Source organism: Panthera tigris, chromosome B3 (genome assembly GCF_018350195.1).
Source record: "Panthera tigris isolate Pti1 chromosome B3, P.tigris_Pti1_mat1.1, whole genome shotgun sequence".
Lineage (NCBI taxonomy): Eukaryota > Metazoa > Chordata > Mammalia > Carnivora > Felidae > Panthera > Panthera tigris.
In genome coordinates, this window is record NC_056665.1 from 23,984,575 (window position 1) to 24,006,239 (window position 21,665).

Sequence of the window (21,665 nt, forward strand, 5' to 3'; positions counted from 1 at the left end):
GGGCAGCCCAGGGAATGCTCGTTCCCTTGCGGGCCGGGGCCCTGGCGCCCCGTGGCCGTGGCCTCGCCGACTCCCTGGTAGGGAACGCGCACGCGGCTCGGTGGGCTTTGGCGCCGGCGTTAGTTGGGGGCCGGGCCCGGGCAGCCTAGCCGCCCCGGCCATTCTGGCGGAGTGGAGAGGTGGGGGCACCGTTTGTCCCGTGGCCGCCTGGGAGGGCGCTGCCTCGTCCTCTGCCCCGTAGCCTGCGGGCCAGGGCGGCCAGACTCCCTGGGGGGCAGGTTTTGGGTTTTCCTGGGACCCCTGAGGTTCCATCCAGTGCTGGCTTCCACGGTGCACGTGGAAAGGGTGGGCAGCGGCGGGAACGGATGCGTGTGGAGGTCGGTGGGCACCGCGTGGCCAGAGAGTGTTTGGGAGGGGCAGAGCCTGGCCCGCGTCAGTGGCCCAGAGGCGTCCAGCGCGGCTCCCTGGTGTGCAAGGCCACCGGGCCTGTGCCAGTCGCCTGACGCGACGCCGGGGCCAGGACCTGCGCCCCAGGCACGCGTGCTCTTGCAGGGACCCAGGCCGCCCGGCTCAGCAGCCCGCTACAGCCCCTAGCCCAGCCTCCCAGCACACATGACCCTCCGTGCGCACGAAGAGGCACGCGCTCCCGCTCCCACAGTGCCCTGCGCCCGTGGCTTGTTGCCCGTCCGCAGGCAGCCCCAGGGGGCCGAGGGACAGGACAGGCAGACGGACGCAAGGCGTGGTCGCGGATTCGTTCTGCCCGGCGTGGCGAGCGGAGCCCCTGGGTACCTTGGTGACGCCCGCGGGCGATTGCTCCCCCTTTCTCAGGTGCAGTGGCCACGCCAGGCTCGCGGTCGGCCGAGACACGAAGGCCTCCCTGGCCCCCGAGTGCCTGTGGTTTGCGGTACGGCCGGAAGAAGCGTGGCCCGGAACGGGCACGTTGCTGACGGGAGCGTCCAGACGGTAAGCCTTCCCCGGGGGTCAGCTCGTGCCCCTGGCTTTAGGCTTTCCCGGGGCTGCCCGAGAGGCCGCTAGTGCAGGTGGCCCGCTGGGCACGTGGGGTTTTGCTCCCAGAGGGGCCTGTCCGTTCCTCTGGCTCAGTGGCGTGGCTCTGCACGGCCCGGGCACCGGGAGGACCCTGAGTCCCTCGGCTTGCCCCGCTGAGCCACCCGGCCCGCCTGGGTCAGCCGGCCAGGCCGCCCAGAATGTGCTCGGATCGATGATGACTCCCTCAACAGCATTCCTTGGAAAAGCTGAACAAAATGAGTGAGAACTCCCTCCCGTCGTTCTCATCGAAACTGAGGTCCAGCACGTTGTCCGCCCCAGGGAAGGTAAGCGTCAGGGACAGCAGGCTTCCCATTGGTCACACCCCTGCAAGCAGCAGCGCCCACGGCCTGCGCCTGGGAGAGGCTCGCGGGGTGTCTCCGGGTCAGGGAGCCGTTTCCCCACCTTCGCAGGCTTTCCACGGCTCGCAGGCAAGGAGCCTGAGGGCAATGAGCGGCATCTGAGGTCGAGTGGGGCAGCTGGTGCCCAAGGCCTAGGACTTCAAAGGCGTGTCTGTGGCACGGGCCCTGGGAGCCGGGGGCAGGGACCTGGCTGGCAGGGCCTGCGGGCAGTGGCTGGCGACTGGGGTGGAGTGGGGCAGCTGGTCCCCCCCAAGGCCTAGGACTTCACCGGCGTGTCTTGTGGCACCGGCCCTTGGGAGTCGAGGGCTGGGGCCTGCGAGGGCCCGGAGGGCTGTGCGGGCCTAAGCGCGCGGCGGTGTGTGTTGAGGGGCCGGGCGAGGCAAGCCTGGCGGGCCGTGGGGGGGGCGCGGGAGCCCCAGCCCGAGGCGGCGGCCATCCCTGGACACGAGCCCTTTCTCTCACTGACGTACGTGGAGCGGCCCCTGGCTCGGGCTTCTGGGCCGGGGCAAGAGGCCGGGCTGCGGCACCGGCCAGGTTGGAACCATCGGCCCTGCCCGGCGGCCACGCAAGGCGGCAAGTGGCGCCGGCGCTTCGGGCCCAGGGTGAAGCCGGCATGCCGGGCCGGCCGAAGGCCTGAACGGGACTGGCACGGTCCAGAGGGGACCGCGCCCTGGGGGAGTGCCCGGGCCTGCTCAGCCCTGGTGTCTCGTGGCGTCCCCGCGTCCGTCGTGGGTTACGCGGAGTCCTGCGGCCTCCTCCCGTGGATGGCACAGTCAGTGGCTCCCAGGGCCGGCTTCAGGGTGCAGCGGTGTGGCACGGCGGTCCCCCTCCTCAGGGCCCTCCTGGCCGCTGGTCTCCGGAGGAAGGGCGCCAGGGGTGGTGGCCTTTCAACAGGGGCCCTCAACAGGGCCCCGGCCAAAGAGGCTGCCCCCCAGCCCCCGCCCGGGCCTGCCACGGGGGCGCTGTCTCCTCGGGCACGGAGCTGGTGGGGCCAAAGTAGACACCCCGGGAGGTGCTGCCCCTTGCAGTCGGGCACGGTGTGCCTCCCGTCCTCTCGGGTGGGCCGCAGGTTCCTCTGCGGTGACCTGGCAGGCAGGCGCGGGCCTGCGATCCCTGAGGCCAGGCGCGGTGCCTCGGCCCCGCGGGCCGCTTGGCAGAGGTCCGTCTCCCGTGGCGAGGGCGACGTGATCTCCTCTCGCTGTGGCCCTGGCCTGCGGGGCTGCAGCCCTTGTGTTCCCTGTGAGGGCCACGCGCGTGTTCCTGGGCCGTGGGCAGGGGCCACGTCGCCTGCCGCGGGCCGCATCCTTGCAAAGGTCAAAGCCTGTCTGCGGCTGCCCTCCCTGCAGCTTCCGGCCGTCGGCGGCCCGGTCCATTTGGCAGAGTTGGCGGGGCAGGTGGGAACACACTCCCACGGAGCGGGCAGCCCAGGGAATGCTCGTTCCCTTGCGGGCCGGGGCCCTGGCGCCCCGTGGCCGTGGCCTCGCCGACTCCCTGGTAGGGAACGCGCACGCGGCTCGGTGGGCTTTGGCGCCGGCGTTAGTTGGGGGCCGGGCCCGGGCAGCCTAGCCGCCCCGGCCATTCTGGCGGAGTGGAGAGGTGGGGGCACCGTTTGTCCCGTGGCCGCCTGGGAGGGCGCTGCCTCGTCCTCTGCCCCGTAGCCTGCGGGCCAGGGCGGCCAGACTCCCTGGGGGGCAGGTTTTGGGTTTTCCTGGGACCCCTGAGGTTCCATCCAGTGCTGGCTTCCACGGTGCACGTGGAAAGGGTGGGCAGCGGCGGGAACGGATGCGTGTGGAGGTCGGTGGGCACCGCGTGGCCAGAGAGTGTTTGGGAGGGGCAGAGCCTGGCCCGCGTCAGTGGCCCAGAGGCGTCCAGCGCGGCTCCCTGGTGTGCAAGGCCACCGGGCCTGTGCCAGTCGCCTGACGCGACGCCGGGGCCAGGACCTGCGCCCCAGGCACGCGTGCTCTTGCAGGGACCCAGGCCGCCCGGCTCAGCAGCCCGCTACAGCCCCTAGCCCAGCCTCCCAGCACACATGACCCTCCGTGCGCACGAAGAGGCACGCGCTCCCGCTCCCACAGTGCCCTGCGCCCGTGGCTTGTTGCCCGTCCGCAGGCAGCCCCAGGGGGCCGAGGGACAGGACAGGCAGACGGACGCAAGGCGTGGTCGCGGATTCGTTCTGCCCGGCGTGGCGAGCGGAGCCCCTGGGTACCTTGGTGACGCCCGCGGGCGATTGCTCCCCCTTTCTCAGGTGCAGTGGCCACGCCAGGCTCGCGGTCGGCCGAGACACGAAGGCCTCCCTGGCCCCCGAGTGCCTGTGGTTTGCGGTACGGCCGGAAGAAGCGTGGCCCGGAACGGGCACGTTGCTGACGGGAGCGTCCAGACGGTAAGCCTTCCCCGGGGGTCAGCTCGTGCCCCTGGCTTTAGGCTTTCCCGGGGCTGCCCGAGAGGCCGCTAGTGCAGGTGGCCCGCTGGGCACGTGGGGTTTTGCTCCCAGAGGGGCCTGTCCGTTCCTCTGGCTCAGTGGCGTGGCTCTGCACGGCCCGGGCACCGGGAGGACCCTGAGTCCCTCGGCTTGCCCCGCTGAGCCACCCGGCCCGCCTGGGTCAGCCGGCCAGGCCGCCCAGAATGTGCTCGGATCGATGATGACTCCCTCAACAGCATTCCTTGGAAAAGCTGAACAAAATGAGTGAGAACTCCCTCCCGTCGTTCTCATCGAAACTGAGGTCCAGCACGTTGTCCGCCCCAGGGAAGGTAAGCGTCAGGGACAGCAGGCTTCCCATTGGTCACACCCCTGCAAGCAGCAGCGCCCACGGCCTGCGCCTGGGAGAGGCTCGCGGGGTGTCTCCGGGTCAGGGAGCCGTTTCCCCACCTTCGCAGGCTTTCCACGGCTCGCAGGCAAGGAGCCTGAGGGCAATGAGCGGCATCTGAGGTCGAGTGGGGCAGCTGGTGCCCAAGGCCTAGGACTTCAAAGGCGTGTCTGTGGCACGGGCCCTGGGAGCCGGGGGCAGGGACCTGGCTGGCAGGGCCTGCGGGCAGTGGCTGGCGACTGGGGTGGAGTGGGGCAGCTGGTCCCCCCCAAGGCCTAGGACTTCACCGGCGTGTCTTGTGGCACCGGCCCTTGGGAGTCGAGGGCTGGGGCCTGCGAGGGCCCGGAGGGCTGTGCGGGCCTAAGCGCGCGGCGGTGTGTGTTGAGGGGCCGGGCGAGGCAAGCCTGGCGGGCCGTGGGGGGGGCGCGGGAGCCCCAGCCCGAGGCGGCGGCCATCCCTGGACACGAGCCCTTTCTCTCACTGACGTACGTGGAGCGGCCCCTGGCTCGGGCTTCTGGGCCGGGGCAAGAGGCCGGGCTGCGGCACCGGCCAGGTTGGAACCATCGGCCCTGCCCGGCGGCCACGCAAGGCGGCAAGTGGCGCCGGCGCTTCGGGCCCAGGGTGAAGCCGGCATGCCGGGCCGGCCGAAGGCCTGAACGGGACTGGCACGGTCCAGAGGGGACCGCGCCCTGGGGGAGTGCCCGGGCCTGCTCAGCCCTGGTGTCTCGTGGCGTCCCCGCGTCCGTCGTGGGTTACGCGGAGTCCTGCGGCCTCCTCCCGTGGATGGCACAGTCAGTGGCTCCCAGGGCCGGCTTCAGGGTGCAGCGGTGTGGCACGGCGGTCCCCCTCCTCAGGGCCCTCCTGGCCGCTGGTCTCCGGAGGAAGGGCGCCAGGGGTGGTGGCCTTTCAACAGGGGCCCTCAACAGGGCCCCGGCCAAAGAGGCTGCCCCCCAGCCCCCGCCCGGGCCTGCCACGGGGGCGCTGTCTCCTCGGGCACGGAGCTGGTGGGGCCAAAGTAGACACCCCGGGAGGTGCTGCCCCTTGCAGTCGGGCACGGTGTGCCTCCCGTCCTCTCGGGTGGGCCGCAGGTTCCTCTGCGGTGACCTGGCAGGCAGGCGCGGGCCTGCGATCCCTGAGGCCAGGCGCGGTGCCTCGGCCCCGCGGGCCGCTTGGCAGAGGTCCGTCTCCCGTGGCGAGGGCGACGTGATCTCCTCTCGCTGTGGCCCTGGCCTGCGGGGCTGCAGCCCTTGTGTTCCCTGTGAGGGCCACGCGCGTGTTCCTGGGCCGTGGGCAGGGGCCACGTCGCCTGCCGCGGGCCGCATCCTTGCAAAGGTCAAAGCCTGTCTGCGGCTGCCCTCCCTGCAGCTTCCGGCCGTCGGCGGCCCGGTCCATTTGGCAGAGTTGGCGGGAGGGAATTCCCACGCACGTGGGAACACACTCCCACGGAGCGGGCAGCCCAGGGAATGCTCGTTCCCTTGCGGGCCGGGGCCCTGGCGCCCCGTGGCCGTGGCCTCGCCGACTCCCTGGTAGGGAACGCGCACGCGGCTCGGTGGGCTTTGGCGCCGGCGTTAGTTGGGGGCCGGGCCCGGGCAGCCTAGCCGCCCCGGCCATTCTGGCGGAGTGGAGAGGTGGGGGCACCGTTTGTCCCGTGGCCGCCTGGGAGGGCGCTGCCTCGTCCTCTGCCCCGTAGCCTGCGGGCCAGGGCGGCCAGACTCCCTGGGGGGCAGGTTTTGGGTTTTCCTGGGACCCCTGAGGTTCCATCCAGTGCTGGCTTCCACGGTGCACGTGGAAAGGGTGGGCAGCGGCGGGAACGGATGCGTGTGGAGGTCGGTGGGCACCGCGTGGCCAGAGAGTGTTTGGGAGGGGCAGAGCCTGGCCCGCGTCAGTGGCCCAGAGGCGTCCAGCGCGGCTCCCTGGTGTGCAAGGCCACCGGGCCTGTGCCAGTCGCCTGACGCGACGCCGGGGCCAGGACCTGCGCCCCAGGCACGCGTGCTCTTGCAGGGACCCAGGCCGCCCGGCTCAGCAGCCCGCTACAGCCCCTAGCCCAGCCTCCCAGCACACATGACCCTCCGTGCGCACGAAGAGGCACGCGCTCCCGCTCCCACAGTGCCCTGCGCCCGTGGCTTGTTGCCCGTCCGCAGGCAGCCCCAGGGGGCCGAGGGACAGGACAGGCAGACGGACGCAAGGCGTGGTCGCGGATTCGTTCTGCCCGGCGTGGCGAGCGGAGCCCCTGGGTACCTTGGTGACGCCCGCGGGCGATTGCTCCCCCTTTCTCAGGTGCAGTGGCCACGCCAGGCTCGCGGTCGGCCGAGACACGAAGGCCTCCCTGGCCCCCGAGTGCCTGTGGTTTGCGGTACGGCCGGAAGAAGCGTGGCCCGGAACGGGCACGTTGCTGACGGGAGCGTCCAGACGGTAAGCCTTCCCCGGGGGTCAGCTCGTGCCCCTGGCTTTAGGCTTTCCCGGGGCTGCCCGAGAGGCCGCTAGTGCAGGTGGCCCGCTGGGCACGTGGGGTTTTGCTCCCAGAGGGGCCTGTCCGTTCCTCTGGCTCAGTGGCGTGGCTCTGCACGGCCCGGGCACCGGGAGGACCCTGAGTCCCTCGGCTTGCCCCGCTGAGCCACCCGGCCCGCCTGGGTCAGCCGGCCAGGCCGCCCAGAATGTGCTCGGATCGATGATGACTCCCTCAACAGCATTCCTTGGAAAAGCTGAACAAAATGAGTGAGAACTCCCTCCCGTCGTTCTCATCGAAACTGAGGTCCAGCACGTTGTCCGCCCCAGGGAAGGTAAGCGTCAGGGACAGCAGGCTTCCCATTGGTCACACCCCTGCAAGCAGCAGCGCCCACGGCCTGCGCCTGGGAGAGGCTCGCGGGGTGTCTCCGGGTCAGGGAGCCGTTTCCCCACCTTCGCAGGCTTTCCACGGCTCGCAGGCAAGGAGCCTGAGGGCAATGAGCGGCATCTGAGGTCGAGTGGGGCAGCTGGTGCCCAAGGCCTAGGACTTCAAAGGCGTGTCTGTGGCACGGGCCCTGGGAGCCGGGGGCAGGGACCTGGCTGGCAGGGCCTGCGGGCAGTGGCTGGCGACTGGGGTGGAGTGGGGCAGCTGGTCCCCCCCAAGGCCTAGGACTTCACCGGCGTGTCTTGTGGCACCGGCCCTTGGGAGTCGAGGGCTGGGGCCTGCGAGGGCCCGGAGGGCTGTGCGGGCCTAAGCGCGCGGCGGTGTGTGTTGAGGGGCCGGGCGAGGCAAGCCTGGCGGGCCGTGGGGGGGGCGCGGGAGCCCCAGCCCGAGGCGGCGGCCATCCCTGGACACGAGCCCTTTCTCTCACTGACGTACGTGGAGCGGCCCCTGGCTCGGGCTTCTGGGCCGGGGCAAGAGGCCGGGCTGCGGCACCGGCCAGGTTGGAACCATCGGCCCTGCCCGGCGGCCACGCAAGGCGGCAAGTGGCGCCGGCGCTTCGGGCCCAGGGTGAAGCCGGCATGCCGGGCCGGCCGAAGGCCTGAACGGGACTGGCACGGTCCAGAGGGGACCGCGCCCTGGGGGAGTGCCCGGGCCTGCTCAGCCCTGGTGTCTCGTGGCGTCCCCGCGTCCGTCGTGGGTTACGCGGAGTCCTGCGGCCTCCTCCCGTGGATGGCACAGTCAGTGGCTCCCAGGGCCGGCTTCAGGGTGCAGCGGTGTGGCACGGCGGTCCCCCTCCTCAGGGCCCTCCTGGCCGCTGGTCTCCGGAGGAAGGGCGCCAGGGGTGGTGGCCTTTCAACAGGGGCCCTCAACAGGGCCCCGGCCAAAGAGGCTGCCCCCCAGCCCCCGCCCGGGCCTGCCACGGGGGCGCTGTCTCCTCGGGCACGGAGCTGGTGGGGCCAAAGTAGACACCCCGGGAGGTGCTGCCCCTTGCAGTCGGGCACGGTGTGCCTCCCGTCCTCTCGGGTGGGCCGCAGGTTCCTCTGCGGTGACCTGGCAGGCAGGCGCGGGCCTGCGATCCCTGAGGCCAGGCGCGGTGCCTCGGCCCCGCGGGCCGCTTGGCAGAGGTCCGTCTCCCGTGGCGAGGGCGACGTGATCTCCTCTCGCTGTGGCCCTGGCCTGCGGGGCTGCAGCCCTTGTGTTCCCTGTGAGGGCCACGCGCGTGTTCCTGGGCCGTGGGCAGGGGCCACGTCGCCTGCCGCGGGCCGCATCCTTGCAAAGGTCAAAGCCTGTCTGCGGCTGCCCTCCCTGCAGCTTCCGGCCGTCGGCGGCCCGGTCCATTTGGCAGAGTTGGCGGGAGGGAATTCCCACGCACGTGGGAACACACTCCCACGGAGCGGGCAGCCCAGGGAATGCTCGTTCCCTTGCGGGCCGGGGCCCTGGCGCCCCGTGGCCGTGGCCTCGCCGACTCCCTGGTAGGGAACGCGCACGCGGCTCGGTGGGCTTTGGCGCCGGCGTTAGTTGGGGGCCGGGCCCGGGCAGCCTAGCCGCCCCGGCCATTCTGGCGGAGTGGAGAGGTGGGGGCACCGTTTGTCCCGTGGCCGCCTGGGAGGGCGCTGCCTCGTCCTCTGCCCCGTAGCCTGCGGGCCAGGGCGGCCAGACTCCCTGGGGGGCAGGTTTTGGGTTTTCCTGGGACCCCTGAGGTTCCATCCAGTGCTGGCTTCCACGGTGCACGTGGAAAGGGTGGGCAGCGGCGGGAACGGATGCGTGTGGAGGTCGGTGGGCACCGCGTGGCCAGAGAGTGTTTGGGAGGGGCAGAGCCTGGCCCGCGTCAGTGGCCCAGAGGCGTCCAGCGCGGCTCCCTGGTGTGCAAGGCCACCGGGCCTGTGCCAGTCGCCTGACGCGACGCCGGGGCCAGGACCTGCGCCCCAGGCACGCGTGCTCTTGCAGGGACCCAGGCCGCCCGGCTCAGCAGCCCGCTACAGCCCCTAGCCCAGCCTCCCAGCACACATGACCCTCCGTGCGCACGAAGAGGCACGCGCTCCCGCTCCCACAGTGCCCTGCGCCCGTGGCTTGTTGCCCGTCCGCAGGCAGCCCCAGGGGGCCGAGGGACAGGACAGGCAGACGGACGCAAGGCGTGGTCGCGGATTCGTTCTGCCCGGCGTGGCGAGCGGAGCCCCTGGGTACCTTGGTGACGCCCGCGGGCGATTGCTCCCCCTTTCTCAGGTGCAGTGGCCACGCCAGGCTCGCGGTCGGCCGAGACACGAAGGCCTCCCTGGCCCCCGAGTGCCTGTGGTTTGCGGTACGGCCGGAAGAAGCGTGGCCCGGAACGGGCACGTTGCTGACGGGAGCGTCCAGACGGTAAGCCTTCCCCGGGGGTCAGCTCGTGCCCCTGGCTTTAGGCTTTCCCGGGGCTGCCCGAGAGGCCGCTAGTGCAGGTGGCCCGCTGGGCACGTGGGGTTTTGCTCCCAGAGGGGCCTGTCCGTTCCTCTGGCTCAGTGGCGTGGCTCTGCACGGCCCGGGCACCGGGAGGACCCTGAGTCCCTCGGCTTGCCCCGCTGAGCCACCCGGCCCGCCTGGGTCAGCCGGCCAGGCCGCCCAGAATGTGCTCGGATCGATGATGACTCCCTCAACAGCATTCCTTGGAAAAGCTGAACAAAATGAGTGAGAACTCCCTCCCGTCGTTCTCATCGAAACTGAGGTCCAGCACGTTGTCCGCCCCAGGGAAGGTAAGCGTCAGGGACAGCAGGCTTCCCATTGGTCACACCCCTGCAAGCAGCAGCGCCCACGGCCTGCGCCTGGGAGAGGCTCGCGGGGTGTCTCCGGGTCAGGGAGCCGTTTCCCCACCTTCGCAGGCTTTCCACGGCTCGCAGGCAAGGAGCCTGAGGGCAATGAGCGGCATCTGAGGTCGAGTGGGGCAGCTGGTGCCCAAGGCCTAGGACTTCAAAGGCGTGTCTGTGGCACGGGCCCTGGGAGCCGGGGGCAGGGACCTGGCTGGCAGGGCCTGCGGGCAGTGGCTGGCGACTGGGGTGGAGTGGGGCAGCTGGTCCCCCCCAAGGCCTAGGACTTCACCGGCGTGTCTTGTGGCACCGGCCCTTGGGAGTCGAGGGCTGGGGCCTGCGAGGGCCCGGAGGGCTGTGCGGGCCTAAGCGCGCGGCGGTGTGTGTTGAGGGGCCGGGCGAGGCAAGCCTGGCGGGCCGTGGGGGGGGCGCGGGAGCCCCAGCCCGAGGCGGCGGCCATCCCTGGACACGAGCCCTTTCTCTCACTGACGTACGTGGAGCGGCCCCTGGCTCGGGCTTCTGGGCCGGGGCAAGAGGCCGGGCTGCGGCACCGGCCAGGTTGGAACCATCGGCCCTGCCCGGCGGCCACGCAAGGCGGCAAGTGGCGCCGGCGCTTCGGGCCCAGGGTGAAGCCGGCATGCCGGGCCGGCCGAAGGCCTGAACGGGACTGGCACGGTCCAGAGGGGACCGCGCCCTGGGGGAGTGCCCGGGCCTGCTCAGCCCTGGTGTCTCGTGGCGTCCCCGCGTCCGTCGTGGGTTACGCGGAGTCCTGCGGCCTCCTCCCGTGGATGGCACAGTCAGTGGCTCCCAGGGCCGGCTTCAGGGTGCAGCGGTGTGGCACGGCGGTCCCCCTCCTCAGGGCCCTCCTGGCCGCTGGTCTCCGGAGGAAGGGCGCCAGGGGTGGTGGCCTTTCAACAGGGGCCCTCAACAGGGCCCCGGCCAAAGAGGCTGCCCCCCAGCCCCCGCCCGGGCCTGCCACGGGGGCGCTGTCTCCTCGGGCACGGAGCTGGTGGGGCCAAAGTAGACACCCCGGGAGGTGCTGCCCCTTGCAGTCGGGCACGGTGTGCCTCCCGTCCTCTCGGGTGGGCCGCAGGTTCCTCTGCGGTGACCTGGCAGGCAGGCGCGGGCCTGCGATCCCTGAGGCCAGGCGCGGTGCCTCGGCCCCGCGGGCCGCTTGGCAGAGGTCCGTCTCCCGTGGCGAGGGCGACGTGATCTCCTCTCGCTGTGGCCCTGGCCTGCGGGGCTGCAGCCCTTGTGTTCCCTGTGAGGGCCACGCGCGTGTTCCTGGGCCGTGGGCAGGGGCCACGTCGCCTGCCGCGGGCCGCATCCTTGCAAAGGTCAAAGCCTGTCTGCGGCTGCCCTCCCTGCAGCTTCCGGCCGTCGGCGGCCCGGTCCATTTGGCAGAGTTGGCGGGAGGGAATTCCCACGCACGTGGGAACACACTCCCACGGAGCGGGCAGCCCAGGGAATGCTCGTTCCCTTGCGGGCCGGGGCCCTGGCGCCCCGTGGCCGTGGCCTCGCCGACTCCCTGGTAGGGAACGCGCACGCGGCTCGGTGGGCTTTGGCGCCGGCGTTAGTTGGGGGCCGGGCCCGGGCAGCCTAGCCGCCCCGGCCATTCTGGCGGAGTGGAGAGGTGGGGGCACCGTTTGTCCCGTGGCCGCCTGGGAGGGCGCTGCCTCGTCCTCTGCCCCGTAGCCTGCGGGCCAGGGCGGCCAGACTCCCTGGGGGGCAGGTTTTGGGTTTTCCTGGGACCCCTGAGGTTCCATCCAGTGCTGGCTTCCACGGTGCACGTGGAAAGGGTGGGCAGCGGCGGGAACGGATGCGTGTGGAGGTCGGTGGGCACCGCGTGGCCAGAGAGTGTTTGGGAGGGGCAGAGCCTGGCCCGCGTCAGTGGCCCAGAGGCGTCCAGCGCGGCTCCCTGGTGTGCAAGGCCACCGGGCCTGTGCCAGTCGCCTGACGCGACGCCGGGGCCAGGACCTGCGCCCCAGGCACGCGTGCTCTTGCAGGGACCCAGGCCGCCCGGCTCAGCAGCCCGCTACAGCCCCTAGCCCAGCCTCCCAGCACACATGACCCTCCGTGCGCACGAAGAGGCACGCGCTCCCGCTCCCACAGTGCCCTGCGCCCGTGGCTTGTTGCCCGTCCGCAGGCAGCCCCAGGGGGCCGAGGGACAGGACAGGCAGACGGACGCAAGGCGTGGTCGCGGATTCGTTCTGCCCGGCGTGGCGAGCGGAGCCCCTGGGTACCTTGGTGACGCCCGCGGGCGATTGCTCCCCCTTTCTCAGGTGCAGTGGCCACGCCAGGCTCGCGGTCGGCCGAGACACGAAGGCCTCCCTGGCCCCCGAGTGCCTGTGGTTTGCGGTACGGCCGGAAGAAGCGTGGCCCGGAACGGGCACGTTGCTGACGGGAGCGTCCAGACGGTAAGCCTTCCCCGGGGGTCAGCTCGTGCCCCTGGCTTTAGGCTTTCCCGGGGCTGCCCAAGAGGCCGCTAGTGCAGGTGGCCCGCTGGGCACGTGGGGTTTTGCTCCCAGAGGGGCCTGTCCGTTCCTCTGGCTCAGTGGCGTGGCTCTGCACGGCCCGGGCACCGGGAGGACCCTGAGTCCCTCGGCTTGCCCCGCTGAGCCACCCGGCCCGCCTGGGTCAGCCGGCCAGGCCGCCCAGAATGTGCTCGGATCGATGATGACTCCCTCAACAGCATTCCTTGGAAAAGCTGAACAAAATGAGTGAGAACTCCCTCCCGTCGTTCTCATCGAAACTGAGGTCCAGCACGTTGTCCGCCCCAGGGAAGGTAAGCGTCAGGGACAGCAGGCTTCCCATTGGTCACACCCCTGCAAGCAGCAGCGCCCACGGCCTGCGCCTGGGAGAGGCTCGCGGGGTGTCTCCGGGTCAGGGAGCCGTTTCCCCACCTTCGCAGGCTTTCCACGGCTCGCAGGCAAGGAGCCTGAGGGCAATGAGCGGCATCTGAGGTCGAGTGGGGCAGCTGGTGCCCAAGGCCTAGGACTTCAAAGGCGTGTCTGTGGCACGGGCCCTGGGAGCCGGGGGCAGGGACCTGGCTGGCAGGGCCTGCGGGCAGTGGCTGGCGACTGGGGTGGAGTGGGGCAGCTGGTCCCCCCCAAGGCCTAGGACTTCACCGGCGTGTCTTGTGGCACCGGCCCTTGGGAGTCGAGGGCTTGGGCCTGCGAGGGCCCGGAGGGCTGTGCGGGCCTAAGCGCGCGGCGGTGTGTGTTGAGGGGCCGGGCGAGGCAGGCCTGGCGGGCCGTGGGGGGGCGCGGGAGCCCCAGCCCGAGGCGGCGGCCATCCCTGGACACGAGCCCTTTCTCTCACTCAAGTACGTGGAACAGTTTATGTGTTGGTTGTGGAACACGTCTTTAGACCCTTTTGTTGTTGGGATCTTCTTGTGAATCTCTTTCAGTTTTCTCACCCAATGTGTCTCTGACTACTCTTCTTAATGCCTCAGTGTCCTGTCAAGTTTTTGTTCTGCCCTTTTCCCGGATAGTAATGTTAGGGAAAGCAGGGTGCCACATTCTTGGTAATTCTGTCTGCATTCTCTTCCCTAGTGTCACATTTTGTTCCCAGTTCCTTCCTTGTTTCCTGACTGATATCTGGCTTTTGATGTGGATGGCAAACCGTGGCTCAAAGTCCAGACTTCAGTGTGCATGATTTTTGTACTGTAGTCCTTCTGTTGTGTGCTCTCCTATCCCTTTGTGCCTTAAAGATCTGCTTTCATTGGTGGTGTTCTTCATGAGTGTAAGCATGGCATTGGATGAAGACCTATCTCTGGTCATTCCTGACTTTGTGACAATGTCTCCTTTGTCATGGTGCTGCTGACATGACAGTGTTACTCTCGGAGTTTCTGTTGTACTTGGGCACAGGTGTCTCCCATACTTTTAGGTGGAGTTGGCACTTTTCTGCAGAAACCTACCAGCACATTGGGGCTTATGTTTTGCGATGCTAGGCGCAATGCCCCTGCTGGATGGGAATCTTCGGAGAGGTGCCCCCACCTGTGAACAAGGCATGTTGTCTTCCAACAAGTGCAGTGTACCTCTCACCTGCGGGGCTGCAGCACTTGAGCTTTGTGAGGGCCATTCCACTGTTCCTGGTCCTAGGCAGAGGGCGCACGTCTTATGCCATAGCCTGGGTCCTTTCAAAGACCAATGCATTGGTGGCTTTCCTCACTGAAGAATTGTGCCCCCAATGTGTGGGTCTGTTTTTTTGGAAGTGCTGAAGAGACTACCCATGTAGGCTTGATCAGGCTGCTGTGGACCAAGCAGCCAATAGATTGCTCGTTTCTTCACAGCTCTGGGCCCTGAAGTCCACTGTCCTTAGCCATGCCGGTTCTCTGGCTGGGATTGCACCCTGATTTCATTGGGGTTGTATACTGACATTTGGTGAGGAAGGCATGTGCTTCGTTGCTGCAGAGGGTGTTTTGTCAAAATGGATAAGTATGGGCACCTGGCCTATAATCCTTTGGCCGCCTCACATGGCTATGCCTAGGCTTCTGCCTAGTTGCCCGCACTGGAGGTTTACCAGCCTTACTTTGGGATGTTTTGGTTTTCCACTGACTGCTGAGGTTCATTCAAGTGTGCTTCCAGTGTAATGGCTTGCTGGCCTCCACAGTCCATGTTGTCATGGTTACCAGCGGCAGGAGAGGAGGGGTGTACACCAGATACCGGTATGCTATGCTTGGCAACAGTGCTTTAAGAGAGGGAATCACTGGCCAGTTTCAGCCACCCCTAGAGATCAAAGGTGAACTCTGATTTGCAAGGAAATATGTCTTGTGCTGTTTTGTGGCAGGACATCAAGTTATGGATTTGCACACCAAGTAAGCTCTTGCAGGCATGGAGACCTCCCTAGATGAGCAAAAACACCCTCTCTGAACCACACCACTGAACAGACTCATACACAACCTGTACACTCACACACACAAACACACACACACACCCAAACTCACAGACAGGCACATGCACCTGCTCACATAGTCCCCTGTATACATGGCATCTTGCCCATCTGAAGGCAGCCCAAAGGGACAGAGGGACAGGACAGGCAGACGCAAGGTGTAGTCACAAATTCATTCTTCCCAGTGTGGCAAGCTGAGCACCTGGGTATGTTTCTCACACGTGAATGCGATTTCTCCACCCTTTTCAGGTGCCTTCTCATGTCTTCAGGTTGCATATGTATGGAGCAGAGGTCCCTGACTTGTGTGTACTCCTGGCATCTGTGTTCCCATGGAATGGTGGTCAGTGGTGGTGTTCTTCATGCCTGAAACTGGGGCTGGCTGAAAACATATATCTGGCTGGTTTTGCTCCAGGTGTCTCAGTCAAATATTGCTTTGGAGATCTTTTCTCCTCACGCAGGGATCTGGCGAGGTGCAAGTGTTACTCTGGGACAGTCCGTTGGACTCAGACACAGGTGTGTCACATCTTGTTGGGTGGGGTGGAGACGTCTCTCTTGGGAGCCTACCAGCAGGACGGGTACCTGAGTGATCTCCCGAGAGGTTCAGTGCCCCAGCCGTACCAGGAGCTTGGAGAAGGTCCACATTTCCTTGTGAAGGAGATGTGTTCTCCTATCATTGTGCCTCGCCTGCGGGGCTGCAGCCCTTGAGCTCTGTGTGGGCCATGCTGATGTTACGTATTGGCAGGACAGAGCCCACATCGCATGCCACAGGCTGGATCCCTGCAAAGGCCAAAGTGTTGGTGGCTGTCTTAGCTGAAGGATCCTGCTCCCAATGAAGGAGTCAATTTTGAGGAGAGTGTTAGCAGGACCTGTGGTATAGGCATGAGCAGGCTCCTGTGGACCAAGAAGCTAAGGTTTTGCATGTTTCCTTCCAGGTCAGGGCTCCCGAACCTGCTTCCTGTGGCCATGTCAGTTCCCTGTGTGGAATCAGCCCTGGGTTCAGTCGAGTTTTACACTGGCTTTTGGTTGGGCAAGTGTAGTGTTTTGTTTTGTTTTGTTTTTCTCACAGAGGGTATTTTGGAAGCCTGCACATTTTCTGAAAGAGGTTCCTGAAGGAGTTAGCCATCTTGATGGTTACAGGGATATGGGATTTATATTACAGGGCTATTGTTGGTGGTGATTCAATTAGACTTTGGCATGTATGGAGACTGCTAGACATATCTGGGTAAGATATACCTATATTGCTCCTGTATTAGGAATGTTGTGTGATTTGCCTCTGTCCCAGGCATTCCATGGCTGGATGCCTGTAATAGACATGGATCTCTAGTGTGTGTTCAGTGAAAATAATGCAGGCTGCCTGTTATCTTGGGGTGTACAGTGTTTCACAGTGGGTATACGCACCAGGACGTGATCATCTTCATGGTTCCCAGTTGTGGTTTGAGTAGTGTGTTGATTCTGTGGACAAATGTCTTTTCCTCCACTCTTCCCCTCTCCCCCCACATGCCTCCCATTGGCATGGACTTGAAAGTGTTTTGAGGAGACAATTGTTTAGTTTGTGTTGCCAGTCCCTATCCAGTTCCCTTAAAGTAGGGGTTTTCCACTGGAAGGCAGTGGGGAAGTGGAAATTAGGGAGTTCAGTGCCATGAGAAAGGCTCTTAAAATGGTGGCATGAGAAATTTCAGATTGGGGGAAAGAGCTGACTGGTTTTATGCCCCGAAGCTATTTAAATGCTTCTTGTTTGGTTATGCAAGTTGCTAGGTACTTCCTTGGAGGGGAGTTGCTTTTGGGTGGAGGGGTTCTGGTCTGGGGAACATCCCATGGGAGGGCAAGGTAGACGTGGTCCACATTGGGCCTTGGGTATTGGGTTCGGGAGCTGATATGTGGTGTGTGAGGATAAGAATAGATTCTATGCACAGCACTTTTGCCCGGGATTGGTGCATCAGCCCAAACCCATGCCTGGATGCATCCATGTTTGGACACGTGCCCCACATGCATGGAAGGAGCCCACGAATCATAGGGAGAGATAGAGAAAGTGGTCCCAGTGGGTGTCACTCCCCTGGATGCCTATGGACCTGTGTGACTTTCTGAAGCTTGTGTTGTCTCTTCTCATCATTTCCCAGGTGGAATAAGCAGGATGCAGATATCAGGGATAGTAAGCTAGGCCTATACTGTGTAAAATGTGATGCCAGCCAGCCATGACTCCCCAGTAGGCACAGGGCATGTTTTGTGTGGTCATGGGGGCACAGTCATCGTGGTGTTAAGCAGTGCTTCTCTGCCAAATCCTACTGGTTTTCTTTCCAGGGCACACCAAGCTGCCTACCCAGTCCTGGGCCTGACTCCTCTTGTTCCCCGGGGACTTGGCCCTGGGGTTCCCCCAAGGGTCAACATGTTTGAACTCCTCAGCTGTCCTTGGGTGGAGTCCAGCAATGTTAAATGTTCAATGCCCTTAAATGTGCTTGGATTGACTATGATATGCATTCCTTGGACATTTGAACAAAATAAGTGAGGAATCCTTACCATCACCCTCATTGAAACTGATGTCTAGCATGTGAGTCTGACAGTGAACACACAGGAGGGACACATGCCGTTCATTAGCTTTGGTGGCAGCTGCGAGTGTGTATAATGTATGCAAGTGGCCCCCTTCAGGCAGGAAAGGCTCACTGGCAGGGGGAGACCCTGCTCCCATCTGTAAGGGGTTATCTGGGGGAACCAGGGCCATCAGAGTGCACACATCTGGCACCCCTTAGAGGAGCTGGTGAGGGTACATATGACAGTTCAGCTTACCCACTAGCCCGCATTTGGGCTGCCTTTAAGCCATTGAGGGCCTACCCCCACCGCTTTATTTCCTTGTCCTTTTAAGGGCTCGGAAGGTTTATATAGATAAGAGAAGGGTACGAGGCCAAGCCCAGACAATTCCCCCTTCACAGCTTCTCCCTGAGATTAGGACAGGTAGCTTCTTGTGTCAGTTGGGCAGACTCAGGGAGCTTTGGGTCTTGGGAGGTTGACACCAACTAAGCTGACTGAACCTTTTGGGAGAGAGGGTCCTATAGGAGGTGGCCATGATCATGGTTACAGGGACATGGGAGTGACATCATGGGGCTATGGCCAGGGGTGATGTTATCAGTCTGAGGCAGAGATGGAGATGGCTAGACACTTCTCAGGAAGGTTTCTGTATGGCTCCTCAGGGAAGGATGGGTGGGTGATTCTTCCACTGTCCCAGATTTTCCCTGATGGGAGGCCCATAATAGATAAGGATCCCTGGTGTAGGTTCAATGATGATCACACAGGATGCTTATTATCTTGGGGTGTGAATTGTTTCGTTGTGGGTGTAGATGACACCAGCAGGTGGTTGCTTTCATGGTGCCTGGCTGTGATCCAACAGGCCGGTTGATTCTGTGAACAAATGTCCTTTCCCTCCCCACCACCTGCCTCCCATTGGTGTGGAGCTGAAGGTGTTTTTGGGGAGAGTTGGGTTTCGTTTGTGTAGCCATCCCAATCCACTTCCCTAAGGGAAGGGATTTTCTGCTGGAAGGCAGTGGGCACCACCTCATGGAAAGCAGGGAAACCATTGCCATGAGAATGGCTCTTGGAATAGGGGCATGAGAGACCTAATCCTATTTGATCATGGTGAATAATTCCACTTGATCATGGTGAATAATTCTTTTAACGTACTGTTGAATTTTTTTTGCTAGTATCTTGTTGAGAATTTTTGCATCCATGTTCATCAGGCATATTAGCCCATAATTCTCCTTTTATGTGGAGTCGTTTTCTGGTTTTGGAATCGAGTTAATGTCAACTTCATAGAATGAGTTTGGAAGCTTTACCCCCATTTTTTTTTTTGGAACAGTTTGAGAAGAGTACATATTAACTCTTCTTTAAATGGTTGGTAGAATTCCTCCAGGAAGCCATCTGGCCCTGGACTTCTGTTTGTTGGGAGATTTTTGATAACTGATTCCATTAATTTGCTGGTTATGGGACTGTTCAAATTTTATATTTCTTCCTGTTTGAGTTTTGGTAGTGTGTGAGTGTCTAGGAATTTTTCCCTTTCTTCCAGATTGTCCAGTTGATTGGCATATAATTTTTTCATGGTATTCTCTTATAACTGTATTTCTGTGTGTTGGTTGTGATCTCTCTTTCCTTTGTGATTTTATCTATTTGGGTCCTCTCTCTTTTCTTTATGATAATTCTGGCTAAGGGCTTATAGATTTTATTTATTCTTTCAAAAAACCAGCTTTTACTTTCATTGATCGATTCTACGTTTTTTCTTTCTATATCATTTATTTCTGATATAATCTTTATTATTTCCTTCTGCTGGCTTTGGACTTTATTTGCTGCTCCTTTCCTCTCTCCTTTAGGTATAATGTTAAGTTGTATATTTGGGATCTTTCTTGCTTCTCGAGATAGGCCTGATTGCAATGTACTTTCTTCTTAAGACTGACTTTGATACATCACAAAGGGTTTGGACTGTCGTGTTTTCATTTTCATTTGCTTTCCATGTATTTTTTTATTTATTCTTTAATTTCCTAGTTAACCCATTCATTTTTAGTATGATGTTCTTTAACCTCCATATATTTGAGGGATTTCCAAATTTTTTCTTGTGAATGATTTCAACTTTCATAGTGTTGTGATCTGAAAATATGTATGATGTGATCTTGATCTTTTCGTACCGGTTGAGGGCTGATTTGTGACCCAGTATGTGATCTATTCTTGAGAATGTTCCATGTGTACTCCAGAAGAATATGTATTCAAGGGATGCCTGGGTGGCTCAGTCAGTTGGGTATCTGACTTCGGCTCAGGTCATGGTCTCACAGTTTGTGAGTTCGATCCCTGTATCAGGCTCTGTTCTGACAGGTCAGAACCTAGAGCCTGCTTCAGTTTCTGTGTTTCCCCCTCTCTCTGCCCCTCCCATACTCATGCTCTGTCTCTCTGTCTCTCAATAATAAATAAACGTTAATTTTTTTTAAAAAAAGAAGAATGTGTATTCTGCTTTAGGATGAAATTTCTGAATGTATCTGTTAAGACCATATTGTCCAGTATGTCATTCAAATCCATTGTTTCCTTCTTTATTTTCTACTTAGATGATCTGTTCATTGCTATAAGTGAGATATTAATGTATTCTACTATTATGGTATTATTATTATAAATGGGTTTCTTTATGTTTATTATTAATCAATTTATATATCTGGGTATTTCAAGTTGGGGGCATAAATATTTACAACTGTGAGATATTGATGGATAGACCCCTTAATTATGGTATAATGCCCTTGTTCATCTCTTATTACAGTCTTTGTTTTAAAGTCTAGTTTGTCTGATATAAGTATGGCTACTATGATTTCTTTTGACATCCATTAGTATGATAGATGGTTCTCCATCCCCTTACTTTCAATCTGCAGATGTCTTCAGGTCTAAAATGAGTCTCTTTCAGGTACAATATAGATGGATCTTGGTTTTTTATCCATTCTGAAACTATGTCTTTTGACTAGAGCATTTAGTCCATCTACATTCAGAATGGTTATTGAAGGATGAAGCTGGTGCCATTGTGTTGCCCATAAAGTTGGTGTTTCTGGTGCTTTTCTCTTGTTCTTTATTGTCTCTGTTGCCTTGGTCTTTTTTTTTTCTCCACTGAGAATCTTCCTTAAAATTTCTTGCAGGGCTGCTTCAGTGATCACAAACTCCTTTAGTTTTCATTTGTCTGGGAAAGTCTTTACCACTCCTATTCTGAATGACAGCCTTGCTAGGTAAAGAATACTTGGCTGCATAATTTTTCTATTCAGTACATTGAATATTTCCTGCCACTCCCTTCTGACCTGCGAAGTTTCAATAGATAGGTCTGCTGGTAACCTTAGGTGTTTACCTTTATAGATTAAGGAACTTTTTGTCCATAGCTGTTCTCAGAATTCTCTTTATCTTTGTATTTTGCAAGTTTCTCTATGATATATCATAGTGTTGACCTGTTTCTGTTAATTTTGATGGGAATTCTCTGTGACTCTTGGACTTGAATGCCTGTATCTTTCCTCAGATTAGGGAACTTCTCAGCAATAGTTTGTTCAAATAAAACTTCTGCCCCTTTTTCCCACTCTTCTTCTTGTGGGACTCCTATGATATGGATATCATTTCATTTCATGGAATCACCTAATTCTCTAATTCTCCCCTTGTGACCTAATAATTTCCATTCCCTCTTTTTTCAGCTTCATTATTTTCCATAATTGTATCTTCCATATCACCTGTTCTGTCTTTTGCTTCTTCAATCCTCATCGTCACTTTATTCAGTTTGTTTTGCATCTCAGTTTTAGCAATTTTTATTTCTTCCTGACTAGATGTTAGGTCTTTGATATCTGCAACAAGTGACTGTCTGGTGCCCTCTATGTTTTTTTCAAACCAAGCTAGCAGTCTTATGACTGTTGTTCTAAATTACTGTTCAGATTTGGGGCACCTTGGTGGCTCAGTTGGTTAAGTGTCCAACTTTAGCTCATGTCATGATCTTGTGGTTCATGGGTTCAAGCCCCACGTCAGGCTCTGTGCTGACAGCTCAGAGCCTGGAGCCTGCTTTGAATTCTATGTCTTCCTCTCTCTCTGTGCCTCCCACACTAATACTCTTTCTCTTTCTCTCTCAAAAATAAACATTAATTGTTTAATAAATAAAATAAATAAATTATTATTCAGATTTATCACTTACATCTGTTTTGAGCAAGTTCCTGGATGTGTTTTTTTCTTGACCTTTCTTTTGGGGGAGAATTTCTCTGTCTTGTCATTTTTTATAAATTTCTGTGTCTGCATGTTTTTAATGCTTGTTATGTTTCCTGCACCTAAGAGCACTGTTATATTAAAAATGGCTTATACACTGTCCAGTGCCTGTCAGTTCAGGAAGTGTTTCTGGTGCATGATGTGTGCGCTCTGC

At 61.0% G+C, this 21,665-nt stretch overlaps 1 protein-coding gene, 5 non-coding genes and 1 pseudogene across 22 annotated transcripts in view; all 7 read left to right on the plus strand.

Moving 5' to 3' along the window:
• The window catches only part of LOC122239409, a 61,834-nt gene that overhangs the window by 29,904 nt on the left and 10,265 nt on the right, over nucleotides 1-21,665 (plus strand). For 11 of the 17 annotated variants that reach the window (XM_042988272.1, XM_042988282.1, XM_042988281.1 and 8 more), the window contains 10 exons: nucleotides 829-963; nucleotides 1,239-1,331; nucleotides 3,652-3,786; nucleotides 4,062-4,154; nucleotides 6,488-6,622; nucleotides 6,898-6,990; nucleotides 9,324-9,458; nucleotides 9,734-9,826; nucleotides 12,160-12,294; nucleotides 12,570-13,036. In XM_042988272.1, coding sequence (XP_042844206.1) covers nucleotides 829-963; nucleotides 1,239-1,331; nucleotides 3,652-3,786; nucleotides 4,062-4,154; nucleotides 6,488-6,622; nucleotides 6,898-6,990; nucleotides 9,324-9,458; nucleotides 9,734-9,826; nucleotides 12,160-12,294; nucleotides 12,570-12,839 — 1,317 coding nt within the window. In that variant the 3' untranslated portion in view covers nucleotides 12,840-13,036. Of the gene's footprint in view, nucleotides 1-828; nucleotides 964-1,238; nucleotides 1,332-3,651; nucleotides 3,787-4,061; nucleotides 4,155-6,487; nucleotides 6,623-6,897; nucleotides 6,991-9,323; nucleotides 9,459-9,733; nucleotides 9,827-12,159; nucleotides 12,295-12,569; nucleotides 13,037-21,665 lie in introns of those variants that run through there. The other 6 variants (XR_006218467.1, XR_006218466.1, XM_042988286.1 and 3 more) reach the window with 5 other exon arrangements.
• Nucleotides 1,214-1,307, plus strand: LOC122239891. The gene has a single exon (XR_006219277.1). It is a non-coding gene; the product is annotated as a small nucleolar RNA SNORD116 (small nucleolar RNA).
• LOC122239893 lies at nucleotides 4,037-4,130 on the plus strand. The gene has a single exon (XR_006219279.1). It is a non-coding gene; the product is annotated as a small nucleolar RNA SNORD116 (small nucleolar RNA).
• On the plus strand, nucleotides 6,873-6,966 carry LOC122239894. Its single transcript, XR_006219281.1, has one exon. It is a non-coding gene; the product is annotated as a small nucleolar RNA SNORD116 (small nucleolar RNA).
• Nucleotides 9,709-9,802, plus strand: LOC122239895. Its single transcript, XR_006219282.1, has one exon. It is a non-coding gene; the product is annotated as a small nucleolar RNA SNORD116 (small nucleolar RNA).
• LOC122239896 lies at nucleotides 12,545-12,638 on the plus strand. Its single transcript, XR_006219283.1, has one exon. It is a non-coding gene; the product is annotated as a small nucleolar RNA SNORD116 (small nucleolar RNA).
• On the plus strand, nucleotides 17,226-17,310 carry LOC122239898 (annotated as a pseudogene).